This window comes from Cherax quadricarinatus, chromosome 11 (assembly GCF_038502225.1).
Source record: "Cherax quadricarinatus isolate ZL_2023a chromosome 11, ASM3850222v1, whole genome shotgun sequence".
In the NCBI taxonomy this organism is placed as follows: domain Eukaryota; kingdom Metazoa; phylum Arthropoda; class Malacostraca; order Decapoda; family Parastacidae; genus Cherax; species Cherax quadricarinatus.
In genome coordinates, this window is record NC_091302.1 from 22,669,433 (window position 1) to 22,687,792 (window position 18,360).

Consider the following 18,360-nt stretch of genomic DNA (forward strand, 5'->3'; position numbering starts at 1 on the left):
CACATACACATACACATACACACACATACACACACACATACACACACACATGCACACACACACACACACACACACACACACACACACACACACACATACACACACACATACACACACACACACACACACACATACACACACACACATACGCACATACACACACACATACACACATACACACACACACACACACACGTACACACACACACACACACATACACACACACACTCATACACATACACATACACACACAGGAACAAGCACTTGTAAGCTGTAGTACACACGCAAACACACACATACACAGGATTTCACACCGTCCTGTGAACTGACCATCTGAACCTTTCTCCTCTCCCCCCCTCTTTCTACCCTAAGTAGACCTATCTCTACCTTTCTTACTCTTTACCTATATCTCTCTCTCTACCTATCACTCTCTACCTATCTCTCTCTCTCTCTTCCCTCTCCCATCTCTCCCCTCTAACATCTCTTACCTCTAACACCTCCCCCCCTCTAATATCTCTCCCTCTCTAACATCTGTCCCCTCCCATTATCTCTCCCCTCTCCCTTTCCCCATCTCTCTCCCCTCCTCCCCTCCCTCTCCCCCTAGCCTCTCTCCCCTCTCGCTCTTCCATCTCCCCCCTCTTTCCCCCTTCTCCCCCTCTCTGCCCCCTCTCTCTCCCCCTCTTTGCCTTCTCTTTCTCTCTCTCTCTCCCTCTCTCCCTCTCTCTCTCTCTCTCTCTCTCTCTCTCTCTCTCTCTCTCTCTCTTGCTCTCTCTCTCTCTTGCTCTCTCTCGTCCCCATTTTCGCTTCTAACTCTCCCCTCTCCTACTCTTCCCTTCACTCTCTTTTCCCCTCTACCTTTCCCTTCTCTCTTCTCTCACAAAAAAAAAAATGGTGGGGACTCGTAGGAACCAAGGATCAGATGAGAATGGTTCTGGTAGGGAGGAGTGGATGGAGGAGCAGTGGAAAAGGATGGAACAAGAGTGGGAGAGAAAATTAGGAGAGCTTTCTGAAAAAATGGAGAAAGAGCTCTCTGTGAAATTGGAAAAGAGGTTGGAGAAGGAGACAAAGAATTGGGAGGCGCAAGTCGAAACTGCAGTAGCCAAGATAAGGGTCCTAGAAGTTGAGATAAATAGGCTGAAGCGAGTTACAGGGGCAGTGACCAGAGAAGACACAGCATATGAAGCTGCGAGGCCGAACAGGAACGAAGGAATTATGAATTATGCTAAGGTCATATCAGCCTGCCAAGGAGGACCAAGGAGTGAAAGGGAAGATCAGCTGGTTGCAGATGGAGAGGGTGATAGGTCGAATGCTGAGGCACAACCAGGCTATCAAGAGCCACTGGAAAAATCAAGGGAGAAACTGACCACATACAGGCAGGATCCAGAGTCACAGAGGGTGAGGAAATGGGAGGAAGAAAGGGCAAAATCAGTATTTATCCATGGGCTTCAGGAGAGAGAGGAAAGGACACACACTGAAAGGCAGCAGGAAGAAAGAAAGGAGATTGAGAAAATCATCATGGAAATAGGTGAAGAGATGGACGAGATTGTAAATTTTCAGAGAATAGGGGGGTACTCGAAGGGGAGAAACCGACCAATCAAGCTGATTCTCAGGACGGAAACAGTGCGGAACAGGATCCTCAAAGAGAAACCACGATTTAAATACTCGGAAGAGTACAAGAGGGTGTTCCTAGACAGAGACAGAACAAAATCAGAACGACAGCAGCTGAGGGAGAGGACAAAAAAGCGAAAGGAGCTAGGAAAAGAGACAAGGAGGGAACCAGCAGAGGTCAGTCAGAGCAGAACAGAACAGCAAGGGCAAGCACACACACAACTATTCTCAGAACCATACAACCTATCACACCATCCCAACACACACTACAATCCATACCCACAGCCTCCACCCAACACCGAGCTATAGAATCCCACATTATGCCACCAGGTCTCCCACCCTCACAGGCCCCCCAAACCACAGTGTTGGAAAGGAAACTGAAGGAATGGTACACAAACGCTGATGGAATAACAAATAAGTGGGAGGAGTGGCATGAAAGAGTCAAAGAAGCATCACCGGACATCATAGCTCTCACAGAAACCAAGCTTACAGGTATGATAACAGATGCCATCTTTCCAACGGGATACCAAATCCTGAGGAAAGACAGAGGGAACAGGGGAGTGGAGGAGTGGCGTTGCTGATCAAAAATCGCTGGAATTTTGATGAGCTGGAGAGAGGAGACAGCGGAGAAGAAAGTGATTACATAGCGGGAACACTTCACTCTGGAGGTCCCAAGGTGGTAATAGCAGTGATGTATAACCCACCACAGAACAGCAGGAGGCCAAGGCAAGAGTACGACGAGAGCAATAGAGCGATGGTTGACACACTGGCTAGAGTGGCCAGAAGAGCTCATGCATGCAGGGCAAAGCTCCTGATCATGGGTGACTTTAACCACAAGGAGATCGATTGGGAGAACTTGGACCCACATGGGGGCCAAGATACATGGAGGGCTAAGATGATGGAGGTGGTAATGGAAAACTTCATGTGCCAACACTTAAGGGACACTACAAGAGAGAGAGGAGAGGATGAACCAGCAAGGCTGGACTTAGTATTCACCTTGAGTAGTGCAGATATCGAGGACATCACATATGAAATACCCCTTGGGGCCAGTGACCATGTGGTTTTAAGCTTCGAATACACAGTAGAGCTACAAGTGGAGGGAGAAGCAGGAAGGCCAGGACGAATGAAGCCAAACTACAAGAAAGGGGACTACACAGGAATGAGGAACTACCTGAACGGGGTTCAGTGGGACAGAGAACTGGCAGGGAAGCCAGTTAATGAGATGATGGAATATGTAGCAACAAAATGCAAGGAGGCTGAGGAGAGGTATGTACCCAAGGGTAACAGGATTAATGAAAAAGCCAGGATGAGCCCATGGTTTACCCAAAGGTGCAGGGAGGCAAAAACCAAGTGTGCTATGGAATGGAAGAAATATAGAAGGCAAAGGACCCAGGAGAATAAGGAGAACAGTCGTAGAGCCAGAAACGAATATGCACAGATAAGAAGGGAGGCCCAAAGACAATATGAAAATGACATAGCAGCGAAAGCCAAATCTGACCCGAAACTGTTGTACAGCCACATCAGGAGGAAAACAACAGTCAAGGACCAGGTAATCAGGCTAAGGAAGGAAGGAGGAGAGACAACAAGAAATGACCGTGAAGTATGTGAAGAACTCAACAAGAGATTCAAAGAAGTGTTCACAGAGGAGACAGAAGGGACTCCAGAAAGATGGAGAGGTGGGGCACACCACCAAGTGCTGGACAAAGTGCACACAACCGAGGAAGAAGTGAAGAGGCTTCTGAGTGAGCTAGATACCTCAAAGGCAATGGGGCCAGATAACATCTCCCCATGGGTATTGAGAGAGGGAGCAGAGGCGCTATGTGTACCCCTAACAACAATATTCAATACATCTATTGAAACAGGGAGATTGCCTGAGGCATGGAAGACAGCAAATGTAGTCGCAATCTTTAAAAAAGGAGACAGACATGAAGCATTAAACTACAGACCAGTGTCACTGACATGTATAGTATGTAAAATCATGGAGAAGATTATCAGGAGAAGAGTGGTGGAACACCTAGAAAGGAATGATCTCATCAACAGCAGCCAACATGGTTTCATGGACGGGAAATCCTGTGTCACAAACCTACTGGAGTTCTATGACATGGTGACAGCAGTAAGACAAAAGAGAGAGGGGTGGGTGGATTGCATTTTCTTGGACTGCAAGAAGGCGTTTGACACAGTTCCACACAAGAGATTGGTGCAAAAACTGGAGGACCAAGCAGGGATAACAGGGAAGGCACTACAATGGATCAGGGAATACTTGTCAGGAAGACAGCAGCGAGTCATGGTACGTGGCGAGGTGTCAGAGTGGGCACCTGTGACCAGCGGGGTCCCGCAGGGGTCAGTCCTAGGACCAGTGCTGTTTCTGGTATTTGTGAACGACATGACGGAAGGAATAGACTCTGAGGTGTCCCTGTTTGCAGATGACGTGAAGTTGATGAGAAGAATTCACTCGATCGAAGACCAGGCAGAACTACAAAGGGATCTGGACAGGCTGCAGACCTGGTCCAGCAATTGGCTCCTGGAGTTCAATCCCACCAAGTGCAAAGTCATGAAGATCGGGGAAGGGCAAAGAAGGCCGCAGACGGAGTACAGTCTAGGGGGTCAGAGACTACAAACCTCACTCAAGGAAAAAGATCTTGGGGTGAGTATAACACCAGGCACATCTCCTGAAGCGCACATCAACCAAATAACTGCTGCAGCATATGGGAGCCTAGCAAACCTCAGAACAGCATTCCGACATCTTAATAAGGAATCATTCAGGACCCTGTACACCGTGTACGTTAGGCCCATATTGGAGTATGCGGCACCAGTTTGGAACCCACACCTAGCCAAGCACGTGAAGAAACTAGAGAAAGTGCAAAGGTTTGCAACAAGACTAGTCCCAGAGCTAAGAGGTATGTCCTACGAGGAGAGGTTAAGGGAAATCAACCTGACGACACTGGAGGACAGGAGAGATAGGGGGGACATGATAACGACATACAAAATACTGAGAGGAATTGACAAGGTGGACAAAGACAGGATGTTCCAGAGATTGGACACAGTAACAAGGGGACACAGTTGGAAGCTGAAGACACAGATGAATCACAGGGATGTTAGGAAGTATTTCTTCAGCCACAGAGTAGTCAGTAAGTGGAATAGTTTGGGAAGCGATGTAGTGGAGGCAGGATCCATACATAGCTTTAAGCAGAGGTATGATAAAGCTCACGGCTCAGGGAGAGTGACCTAGTAGCGATCAGTGAAGAGGCGGGGCCAGGAGCTCGGACTCGACCCCCGCAACCTCAACTAGGTGAGTACAACTAGGTGAGTACACACACGCACACGCACACGCACTCACACACACACACACACACACACACACACACACACACACACACACACACACACACACACGCACACGCGCACACACACACACACACACACACACACACACACACACACACACACACACACACACACACACACACACACACACACACACACACACACACACACACGCTCAAATTCACATAAATATACAAAGTTAATAAGCAGGATGTGAAAGCACAGTTGTTATGACAAAAGTCTAAGAAGGAAATTCTCGAATGTATTTGTTCAAATTCAATTATTGCACCGGTGGATGTTTTTCAAACCCACTCTATGGCAGTACTTCTCCTCTCCTCTGAAGAGGAGTTACTCCACCTGCTTAAGCATGAGGTTTGTCTGAAAAGTGTTCTAAATGCTCTAAGTCGTCGAAATATGCAGAAAAACATCATTTTGCCATATTTTTCGATTTTTTTAATGTTTTTGGAATTTTTAAAAAATATGTTTCATATTCTTGATAAATTGCAAAATTTGGGTATCATCCCCATTCCGCCTGATAGCTATCAAGCCCAACTAACTGTATTTGTGGCGAGAACAAGCAGCTTCATGAGAGACAGCTCTGTGGAGGAACTTCTTGCAGAACTGAATCAGGAGATTTCTGAATTTAAGGTTCTCAATGCATATAAATTCTCTAAACCTGCCAGCAAACAGGTAACGTTAAGTTATTCCTAGAGACACCTAAAGAAGCCAAACTCATGTGTCAACATGGTTTCAAATGTTTTTGGCACCAGATGTACACCTGACCAAATCTCTCTTCAACGGTTTGTCAACGTTACACAATGTTTCAAATGTAATGCGTTTTGCCATAACACCAATAAATGCAGTAGTCAATCAACAATTTGCAGGATATACTCTGATTAGCATTCTTTTAGAGACTGCCATAACAGAACTAACCCCAACTTTGTAATGGAAAACACCATGCTGTTTCCCCTATCTGTCCTGTGAGAAAAACTACAATTCAGAAAATTCTAGAGGCAAAGAAACTCAAATTCTAAGAGAACCACTCCCCAGGCACCTCCATCAATGTTCCGGGCTTCATTCTCAGCTCTACCTGAATCTGGTGGGACTCCTCAGGTCTCCTCTACCGGTTCCAATGTTTGGACCTCTGGCCCTCCTGCAGCGCCCCACCCTCCCCCTAACCCTCACCTACAACAAACACAAGCACAAGTTTCTTTCTCACTCCCTATGTCTCCTGGGTCCTCAGCCGGGTATATGACGAGAGCATAACTAATGTTCATGTTAGTCAAGGAGATAATAGGTAACGATAATCAACTCTGTTCTAATGTTTTCAATGATATGCTAGTGGCTAATGGGATCAGTCCCATTCGATTCCGAGATAATGTGCAGTTAATTATGGCTCAGTCCCCTCAAGATAGAAAGTATGTACCCTCCCATACCCCTACAAATACGCCTACTTCATTTCTCTTGCAGGGCTCAACCGCCTCCAACAACGAAGTTGTAAACTTACCTCAGCCCGATGAGTTAATACCTGCCCCTAACCTTGCCCCAGATACTGGTGCTCATCCTTCCGCTATTGAAGCTGATCCTGCAGAACAAGTACTTTCCCAGGGTACTTCGCCTGGCCTACTAAATTTTCCGTTGGAGCCCCCAGGTCTCCTTTTGACACTCATGTGTCTTTGCTTCCTGTAACTAGGAATACCACAACTCAGTTATCCGATGATGACTCTAATGAGTCTGTTGATATTACCACCACGAGTGAGGATGATGACATGGTCAGTACGCAAGCAACTACTGAGGATTACATTCTTCCCCTTAATGAGTCGAGTAGGGAGAGTGTGCATTCCAGTTGTGACGATACTTGCAGACGTCAACCCTCTGTCCGAAGCAAACGTGCAAGGTACAAGAAATAATGGGGATTACAATTTTCCAACTTAATGTTCAACATTTCTTTAATAACCGGTACCTCCTCGAAGTTGAACTACACAATTACAACCCTGACGTTATCCTCCTGAATGAGACAGCTGCGGGAGTTGATCAACATATCAAATTACGAGGTAACTCTACTGTGAAGAAATCGAGAGGACCTCATAGTGGCGTGACTGTCCTAGTTAAATCAGGCTATACGTTTCGAAATATTCACGTTGACGAAGATCACATTATTGCAATTGAACTGACGACATCTTATGGTCAACTACTGATAGGAACTGGATATTTTCCTCCGAGACAACCATATATAGCGTCCGTTCTCCTACATCGGATACTAAGTAAAAATATTCCAACAATTCTGGCAGGAGATGATTTTAATGCCCACCACCCTGCCCTCTATAACTGCAGACCTGTTAATCCGTTGGGCGACTTGAAGGGAAATCAACTATTTAATATCATGACATCCAGATCTGTCGTTTCAAGGACCATTCTTTAAGTCATATGTCGGTCGTCATCCGGGGACACCAGATATAGTCTTGACCAACAGAGATTGTGACCTCTTCCATTGCCGAGTCTCTCCTGGTGGGAACGTAGGATCTGACCATATCCCTGATATAATAAAGCTACACGCTTCCCCATTTAGAATACCAGTACCTCCTAAACCCAATCTCAACACCCTAGGATTTGACCCCTTCAGGGCATTCCTAGGTAACGACGATACTGTTTCGCTGGAGAATTTGCCTTCCGCTGCAATTGACGAAGCGATCAGGTCCCTCCACAGCCGAATACTTGATGCCACTAATACAACTTGCCAATTAGCCTCCACAAAGATCTACCAGCAATATAAACCTACTAGGGAAATTAGAGACTGCATGAAAAATTATCAAACGGAATGTCAAAGGCATCTTCAAACACAACAGCCACCAAGGGCTACACTGCATAGGTTGAAGCAGGACTTAATTACCATGATTAGTCATCACAAACGAGACTTATGGAAATATCTTGTTCTTAAAGCTAACCAGTATAAACGTCAGCCTGCAAAATCCTGGAGCAAGATCCGGCAGCTTCTCCCAGTTACCTAATTCATACCTTCACTGACGATGGTGAGGAGGAGGTTGATATAAAACTTGATGATCCATAGAACCAGGCCAGTCTGATGGGTAATGTGTGGGAGAAAATTCTTTCACACAATAACAGTCGCAGATTTAATAATAACCAATATCAGTTGGTCAATGAACGGAGAGATGACAAAGTAGTTGATCTGCAACCGCTCCCTGTAATCGATACATCAACTCTTGAAGATGACCACCGTCTTACTAGACCAATTACACTCCCAGAGATGAGTCAAGTTATTGGACGAATGCGAAATAGAGCCCTTGGTCTCTTTGGAATAACAATTAAACAGAGAAGTTTCTTACCTAGAAATTGCTAACAGTCTTTGGTCAATATCTTTAATGTCATCTAGGCCTCCGGGCACTTTCCATTGGTTTTAAGTCTGCAAGTATGATCTTTATTACTAAACCCAATAAAGACAACCACCGACCTGGGAACTATAGACCTATATCTTTACTTGAGGTCACTGGCAAAGTTCTTGAGAAAATCATTTCCAATAGATTGAACTATTACATGGAGTATAATCACCTCTTTACTGAAAAACAGTTCGGCTGAAGGACTCATTGAGGTGCCCATCATGCAATAAATATAATTTTCGATGCTGTTGCAACCCTGAAGCAACAGGGCAATATTGCCCTAATTACCACCAGGGATGTTCACAAAGCTTTTGACAGCTTGTGGCATGATGATCTTATATTTAAACTTATTGACCTACCTGACCACAACTGGTCCTTTCTCAGATTTATATATAACTTCTTGTCTGAAAGAAAAATCATCCCTACCTTTAACGGCAAGTCGGCAGAGCCTTTTATACCAACAAGGCTCATGTTATCCATGTCGTCTCATCAACCCCCATAATAGGAAAATACAAGTATGAGAGGGTCATAGAAAAAATGAATACTGAACTCCGTCGAACAGATAACTGGGAAAAGAAATGGAGAATCAAGACCAACCCTTACAAAGTCTTTATCAGCACGATAGGCTGTTTTGCGTCAACTATCGAAGACAAGGGGGGTATCTCCATCAGAGGTACACCTATAGTCATTAGAAACCCTAACAAGATCCGGGGATATGAGATAAACAGATTACTCCACTCAACATCTCATGTCAGTAAACAAACTTAGCCAAAGCCGGTCTTACCAGTCTGTATAGATTTAATCAAGCTCCTTCACAAGTCAAAAAACATCTGTATAAAATGATGATAAGACCTATACTCGAATACCCGTGTGTCCCAATGTCGTTAACAACAAAAACCAACATGATACGGTTGCAACGAGTCCACAGTAGGTTCTCCGCTTTATTACGGGTACCAGGAGGAGAGACGGAATCAGGAAGGCAGAATTTCACATCCGCCAGGTTATTTCTGCCCTAAACGTACAACTTGATACGCTTGAAGAAGAGGCAACTTTATGCAATGCAAGAACTCTATATACCAGACAGAGAGAATCCTCCCTACGTTGCAAATACCACTGACTATATCATCAGCACTCCTCCCCACAGACCCAAAAAAAAGACTTCAACAGAGGGTGCGTCGCTTTATCCACAAGGATGATTACCGACGACCAATGATCTTGAGCAGCCTCCCTGCAGATGAAGATGACTCGGTAACACCGGAACCCGTCTCTGTCTACTAAGAATATCATCGCCCCTAATTATGGAGATATATTTTATAACTTCTTTAAGCACACATCTACTACTGTATCAGCGAGATACTTACTATGGCGGGTCACCACCTGGAAAGAAGCCAACATGCCCAGTAATTTTAAATAAATTGCGCGTATATTTATCGCCTTGATCTTGTCAATACCAACCTTCGTCCTGCAATCGCAAAAAACAAACAGCAAAAACAAAAAAAATAATAAAAATAAATAAATAAAACACAATTGCAAATTATATATCCATTATCAACTCATACACGTATATATTTGTTATATCTGTGTGAATCTGATGGGTAAATGTTATACTCCTGTCAATAATTTTCTGTTACTACACATACACCTTCCAAATTGCACCAAAGTGGTTGTGCCACTTCCCTTTGTATCCTACCCCTCTTTCCCCTCCCTCCCTTTTCCCATATTTCAATCCTTACCCTTCCTTCTTCCTTTCCTTTCTTACCAAAACTCTGGTCATAAGTTCAAGTTCAAGTTGTTATGAGCACAGCCATGAGTCACTATGACAACGACCATCCTGGGAAAGTAACCATGAGCGTGAACACTAATGCAGAATCATATATGCACATGTCTGAATGCATACGCTCAGTAACATAAACACACACACACACACACACACACACACACACACACACATAGAGTTCAAGACACAAACACTATCGACTAGTGCCTTTGACAAACAGGAACTATCACAAAAGGCCCAGTAATGAGTGATAACATTATCATCTCACAGTATTTAGGTTTTTTAATAAATAATCTTCCTGTGTTATTTAATTTTGCCCAATAAGCATTCCCTTATATATTGTACATAGTCATTATAATTAAAAAATACGAAAAATATTGGTATCGGTCAAAAGTTGGGTATCGGTATCGGGCAATATTTTGGTATCGCCCCATCGCTAGTTTAAGTTTTCAATTCAGGTAATTACTCTCAGACAATATATTAGTTATTTCTAGTATATAAACGGTTTTCTTTCAGATGGTTCATTATCTACGGATTCCAGGAGGAATTGGATTTTTTGAAGCAGTAACTAATAACTGGGAATCCAAAAACAACAATAATCTCTCTCTGCTGATCGAAAATATAAAGCTAGTAGGTTGCTTACATGTCATTTGTGCTTCATAATGATCAGTTCAGGTAGTGTAGTGTTTTGTTTTGTCATGTAACTATAACTTTGTAGAAGTTTGTTAATGTCAATAATACAAAAAGCTATGACCATCATTTCTGAGGAAAGTCGACTACTCATACATTACAAATGAGTCTAGGGGCTCCTTTTTTTTTTACCACAATAAGGCGACTATTAACAATATATTCATCTGCGGACAGTTACAGCAGCTGTCGTCGTACATAACAATTGTTGTGATAAGTGACGAAACAACGTTCCTGGCCGCCTTCACGAAGTGGTCAGGGAGGAGCTTCCTCCTGGTGTGGTCCACCAGGATCCTGATGGTTACTCGCTCTCACCTCTCGCAGCTTCAAAATCTACACATGGCCTTATCTAAGTGGAATGTTATGTTGCTTATTATCACTGATGATACATCAAACATCAGGTAACTAACAGTGTTGATACAACAAACATCAGGTAACTAACAGTGTTGATACAACAAACTTCAGGTAACTAACAGTGTTGATACAACAAACATCAGGTAACTAACAGTGTTGATACAACAAACATCAGGTAACTAACAGTGTTGATACAACAAACATCAGGTAACTAACAGTGTTGATACAACAAACATCAGGTAACTAACAGTGTTGATACAACAAACATCAGGTAACTAACAGTGTTGATACAACAAACATCAGGTAACTAACAGTGTTGATACAACAAACATCAGGTAACTAACAGTGTTGATACAACAAACATCAGGTAACTAACAGTGTTGATACAACAAACATCAGGTAACCCTCAGTGATGATACAAACAACATCAGTTAACTATCGGTGATAATACACCAAACATCAGGTAATTATCTGTGATTATACAATAAACATCAGGTAATTATCATTAAAAATGCGTGCCGTAACTGTTGATGTTGACTTTTAACAAAGACGCACGTACTGTGAAAGCCTCTTGATCAAAGGAGATGCGTTTGTGTTCCAAGCCTTTGAATCGAGCCCGAATGTCTTCCATTCCCCAGGTGTTCTATAACCCCGAGGACTATAGCGGTCCCATTATGAAAGTAACAATACTAATATAATAATAATAATAATATCTTCATTTGCTGCAAGTACATGTACAAGGTATACAGTCCTAGCTGACATCAATGACATACTACTATATAGAAAGCCACTTGTTATGCTGAGCATTTCGAGCAAATTAGGTCCTTGTCCCAGGATGCAACACACATCATTCGACTTTTTTACTGATGGGTGAACATAGACAACTAGTGCAAAGGAACCACACCCAATGTTTCTACCCTTGCTTTGAATCGAACACAGACCCACGCCGTGTGAAGTGAGAGGTTTAGCGATCAGGCCACGGGGGGCACACACACACACACACACACACACACACACACACACACACACACACACACACACACACGCGCGCGCGCATACACACACACACACATACACACCCACACAAACACACACATACACACACACATACACACACACACACACATACACATACACATATACACATACACATGCACATACACACACATACACACACACACACACACACACACATACACACACACACACACACACACACACACACACACACACACACACACACACACACACACACACACACCTAACCTAACCAAACACATTAGCTTATAAATCCCCCCACCACACACACACATTTTTACGATAAGCTGAAGCAGCTAGAACATACCAACAGGATAAAAACAAAATGGCTCTCAAAATAGAGGACGTAAAGGCAAGGGAACCGATGATGGCTGGTCGGAAAAGGAAGAATGGGTAGAACGGCTCAAGAACAAAATGGAACAACAATGGGAGAAAAGGTTAAACGAACTTTGCAATAACATGTTAGAGCAAATATCTGCAGAGAGCAAGAAGTGGGAATCACGAGCTATAGTAGCTGAGGCAAAGATACAGAGATTGGAGAAAGAAATGGATGTGCTTAAGCAGGATCTAAAGATGAGATCCGAAAGGAGCAAGATGACTGAAATGGGAACATCAGTAGGCAGCAAGGGGACTGAAGGAGGGGATGGATCTAAGCAGTCTTTTGCAGCAATAATATCAGGCCATCATGGTGTCTGGGAGATGATTAGGGAAATAGCAAAGGAGATGCTTAAATCAGATCCAGAGATACAGAGGGAAAAGAAATGGGAAGAGGAGAGGGAGAGATCAATAATTATTCATGGGCTTCAGGAGGCTGAAGGGCAGACCTATGACGAAAGAAAGCATTGGGAGAAAACAGAGATTAAGAACATCATTGCAATAACAGGAGAGAGGGACATGTCTCAGGTAGAAAATTTTCACAGACTTGGGGGTATTTGAGGGAAAAAAATCGACCAATCAGATTGACATTCAAGACAGATGTGGTACGGAACAGGATACTACAACAGAAACCACTGTTAAAGGACTCTCCAGATTATCAAAAAGTGTTCCTCAATCGAGACAGAACACGAAAGAAAAGGGAACAACTGAAAGTGAGAGCAAGACAGAACCAGTGGAAGTAAAGAGAGACAGGACAGGCAATGACAGACAGGAAAACTCAGCCTTTGGGGGAACATCGAAGACAAATGCTTACAGAAACCTCTCAAACCCTGTCCCCACATATCAACCAAACACAGTAAACAGAAACGAACCTCACTCCATAGCCACCACCCCCCTAAGCACTAATTCCACAGTCACAGCAGCCTCCTATAATATTGTGCCCTGCCTCCCAACCTCCCAGCCTGCACCTTCCTCTTCCATCTCCCAGTAATGGAAAGGAAGCTAAAGGTATGGTGCACCAATGCAGATGGAATAACAAATAAGAGTGAAGAGTGGCAAGAACGCATCATTGATGCATCACCTGACACTATAGCACTAACAGAGACAAAACTTTTAGGGATGATAACAGATGCAATTTTCCCACCTGGATATTAGATTATGAGGGAAGACAGAGAGAACAGAGGAGGGGGAGGAGTAGCATTGCTCATAAAATCCAGTGGAGTTTTGAGGAGATGGGAGGAATGGAAAGAAGGGAAACAGACGACTTCATTGTAGGAACACTTCAGACTGGTGGTCCAAAGGTGATGATAGCAGGAGAACAAGAGAAGAGTATGATGTGTGCAATAGGGCAATGGTGGATACACCAGCTGAAGTGGCCAGAAGAGCTCATATGGGTAGGACAAAATTGCTTATAATTGGGGATTTCAATCATAAAGAGATTGACTGGGAAAACCTAGAGCCACATGGGGGACCAGAAACATGGAGAGCTAAGATGTTGGAGACTGTATTGGAGAACTTCATGCATCAACATGTTAGGGATACAACCAGAGAGAGAGGAGAGGATGTTGCAGCAAGGCTGGATCTCATATTCACCTTGAATAGTTCAGACATAAGGGATATCACCCACGAAAGACCCCTTGGCGCTAGTCATCATTATGTCCTGAGTTTTGAATATCTTGTTGAGTTAACAGTGGAGAATGCAGTAGCACGAGAACAAAGAGAGAAACCAAACTTCAAAAAAGGGGACTACATATGAATGAGAAGTTTCCTGCATGAAGTGCAGTGGGAAAGAGAACTAGATGGAAAGACAGTAAATGAAATGATGGAAATAGTAACCACTAAGTGCAGGGAGGCAGAGGAAAGGTTCATACAGAAGGGCAACAGAAAAAATGGTAAGACCAGAGTGAGCCCATGGTTTAATTGGAGGTGTAAAGAGGCCAAAGCCAAGTGTGCGAGAGCATGGAAAAGGTATAGAAGGCAAAGGACTCAAGAAAACAAGGAGATGAGCAGAAGAACCAGAAACGAATATGCATGGATAAGGAGAGAGGCCCAGAGGCAATACGAGAACGACATAGCATCAAAAGCCAAATCTGAACCAAAGTTGTTATACAGTCACATTAGGAGAAAAACAACAGTCAAGGACCAGGTAATCAGACTGAGGAAAGAAGGAGGGGAGCTCACGAAGAGTGACCAAGAAGTATGTGATGAACTAAACAAAAGATTTAGAGAAGTATTCACAATAGAGTCAGGAATGCTTTCAGCAAACTGTGGAGGTAGGGTGCACCAGCAGGCGCTGGACACAATACACATAACCAAGGTAGAGATGAAGAAACGGCTAGACGAACTCGATACCTCAAAGGCGGTGGGCCCAGATAACATATCTCCATGGATACTGAGAGAGGGAGCAGAGGAACTGTGTGTGCCAATAGCAGCAATCTTCAGTAAATCTATTGAAACATGGCAGTTGCCTGAGGCGTGGAAGACAGCACATTTAGTTCCAATTTTTAAGAAAGGGGACAGACATGCAGCATTAAACTACAGACCAGTGTCACTGACTTGTATACAATGTAAAGTCATGGAAAAGATTATCAGGAGAAAAGTAGTGGAACGCATTGAAAAGATTGGGCTCATACATGACAGTCAGCATAGCTTCAGAGATGGGAAATCCTGTGTCACAAATTTACTTGAGTTTTACGATAAGGTAACAGAAGTAAGACATGAGAGAGAGGGATGGGTAGATTGTATCTTCTTAGATTGCAAGAAGGCTTTTGACACAGTACCACACAAGAAACTGGTGCAAAAATTAGAGGAGCAGGCAGGAATAAAGGGGAAAGTACTGCAATGGATCAGGGAATACCTGACAGGAAGGAAACAACGTGTGTTGGTACGTGCTGAAGTGTCGGAGTGGGCGAATGTGTCGAGTGGGGTTCCACAAGGTTCAGTCCTAGGCCCGGTGCTGTTTCTTGTATACGTGAATGACATGGTGGATGGAATAGATTCAGAAGTGTCACTGTTCGCTGATGATGTGAAACTGATGAGGAGAATACAAGTGTTAGAGGATCAGTTAAGATTACAAGGGGATCTGGACAAACTACAAGTATGGTCCGACAAATGGCTCCTGGAGTTTAACCCCAGTAAGTGTAAGATCATGAAGATTGGGGAAGGACACAGAAGACCGCAGACGGAGTACAGGTTAGGAAACCAACAGCTGCAAACGTCAGTTTAAGAAAAGGATCTGGGGTGAGCATCATAACGAACATGTCCCCTGAGGCACACATCAATCAAATAACTGCTGCAGCATATGGGAGATTGGCAAACCTGAGATTGGCGTTTTGACATCTGAGTAAGGAGTCATTCACGACATTGTACACAGTGTACGTAAGGCCTATACTGGAATATGCAGCGCCAGTGTGGAACCCTCACTTAGTCAAACACGTCAAGAAATTGGAGAAAGTGCAAAAATTTGCAACACGATTAGTCCCGGAACTTAGGGGTATGTCTTATGAGGAGAGGTTAAGGGAACTCAACCTGATGACACTAGAGGATAGGAGGGATAGAGGGGACATGATAACAACGTATAAAATACTAAGAGGCATTAACAACGTGGACAAGGATCGAATGTTTCAGAGATGGAATACAGAAACACGGGGACACAATTGGAAACTGAAAACCCAGAGTCATAGGGATGTTAGGAAGTATTTCTTTAGTCTTAGAGTTGTCAGGAACTGGAGTAATCTGGAGAGCTATTTTTGGAAGCAAGTTCCATAAATAGCTTTAAGAAGATGTATGACAAATATCATGGACCAGGGAGAGAGTGAATTAGTATCGACCAGTGAAGAGGCGGGGCCAGGAGCTGTGACTCGACCCCTGCAACCACATATAGGTGAGTGCATATAGGTGAGTACACACACACACACACACACACACATATATATATATATATACACACACACACACATATACACACACACACACACACACACACACACACACACACACACACACACACACACACACACACACACACACACACACACACACACACACACACACACACACACACACACACACACACACACACACACACACACACACACACACAACAGAAGAGTAGGTGAAGTAGCTGTTCCGTGGGTTCCGAAACGTAGGTCGTAAGTATGTATATTCGATGGACTATATGGGAAGCGCCAAGCCTGACCTGCGTCTCTCCTGTCTATCCTTCAACTGACTTATGAATGATGCCTGGGTGAGTGGCATTCAAAACATGCTAGGGTCAGTGGTAATGTCAGTGAATAACTAGTGATTCACACAGACGGTTGGTAGTGAGTCATTACTACTGACACTGGTAACTGGTTACTGGTAACTGATGCCACCTAAAGTCAGGCACTGACTTTAGGTGCCTGTTCAGTAACTTCTTGAAGACAGCCAGGGGTCTATTGGTAATCCCCCTTATGTATGCTGGGAGGCAATTGAATAGTCTTGGTCCCGGGACACTTATTGTGTTGTCTCTCAGTGTACTCGTGGCACTCCTGCTTTTCATCGGGGGAATGTTGCATCTCCTGCCGAGTCTTTTGCTTTCATATGGAGTAATATTCGTGTGCAGGTTTGGTACCAATCCCTCCAGGACTTTCCAAGTGTATATGATCATGCATCTCTCTCGCCTGCGTTCGAGGAAATACAGATCAAGGACCTTCAACCATTCCCAGTAGTTTAGGTGCCTTGTCGCACTTATGTGTGCCGTGAAAGTTCTTTGTGCACTCTCCAGCTCTGTAATGTCGCCAGCCTTGAAGGGGGACATTAGTGTACAGCAGTATTCCAACCTAGAGAGCACAAGCAATTTGAAGAGAATCATCATGGGCTTGGCATCCCTAGTTTTGAAGGTTCTCATTATCCATCCTATTATTTTCCTAGCGGATGAGGTAGATACATTGTTGTGGTCTTTGAAGGTGAGATCCTCTGACATTATCACTCCCAGGTCCTTCCTTCACATTACTTTTCCGCTCTATTGTATGGTTAGAATTTGTCGTATACCCTGACACATTTTTAATTTCTTCGAGTTTTCCATATCTGAGTAGTTGAAATTTCTCCTCGATGAACTTCATATTGTTTTGAGTGGCCCATTCGAAGATTTGGTTGATGTCCGCCTGGAGTCTCGCAGTGTCTTCGACGGGGGTCACTGCCATGGTGATCCGGGTGTCATCCGCAAAGGAAGACACGGAGCTATGGCTTACATCTCTGTCTATGTCAGAAATGAGGATGAGGAATAGAATGGGAGCGAGTACTGTGCCTTGTGGAACAGAGCTTTTTACCATGGTTGCCTGGGATTTTACTCTGTTTGCTATTACTATTTGTGTTCTATTTGTCAGGAAGTTGTAGATCCATCTACCAACTTTTCCCGTTATTCCTTTATCCCGCATTTTGTGTGATATTACACCATGGTCACACTTGTCGAAAGCTTTTTCAAAGTCTGTGTATACTACATCTGTATTTTGTTTATCCTCTACAGCATCCAGGACCTTGTCATAGTGGTCAGTAGCTGGGACAGGCAGAAGCGACCTGCTCTAAACCCGTGTTGCCTTGGGTTGTGTAACTGATGGGTATCTAGGTGGTTGACGATCTTGCTTCTGAAAACCCTCTCAGAGATTTTTATATGGGATGTTAGTGTTATCGGTCTGTAGTTCTTTGCAATTGCTTTACTGCCACCTGTGTGGAGTGGGGCTATGTCTGTTGTTTTTAGCGTGTGTGGGATGACCCCTGTGTCCATGCTCCCTCTTCATAAAATGCTGAAGGCACGCGATAGG

The 18,360-nt window shown here is 43.9% G+C and overlaps 1 protein-coding gene across 3 annotated transcripts in view; it reads left to right on the plus strand.

Annotated features, from left to right (window-relative positions):
- The first annotated feature begins 7,070 nt into the window (after window positions 1-7,070).
- Window positions 7,071-18,360, plus strand: part of LOC128687709 (glutamate receptor ionotropic, kainate glr-3-like) — a 123,975-nt gene continuing 112,685 nt past the window's right edge. For all 3 annotated transcript variants that reach the window (XM_053775311.2, XM_070083969.1, XM_070083970.1), the window contains exons 1-2: window positions 7,071-10,735; window positions 10,970-11,193. In XM_053775311.2, coding sequence (XP_053631286.1) covers window positions 10,622-10,735; window positions 10,970-11,193 — 338 coding nt within the window. In that variant the 5' untranslated portion in view covers window positions 7,071-10,621. The remainder of the gene's footprint in view (window positions 10,736-10,969; window positions 11,194-18,360) is intronic.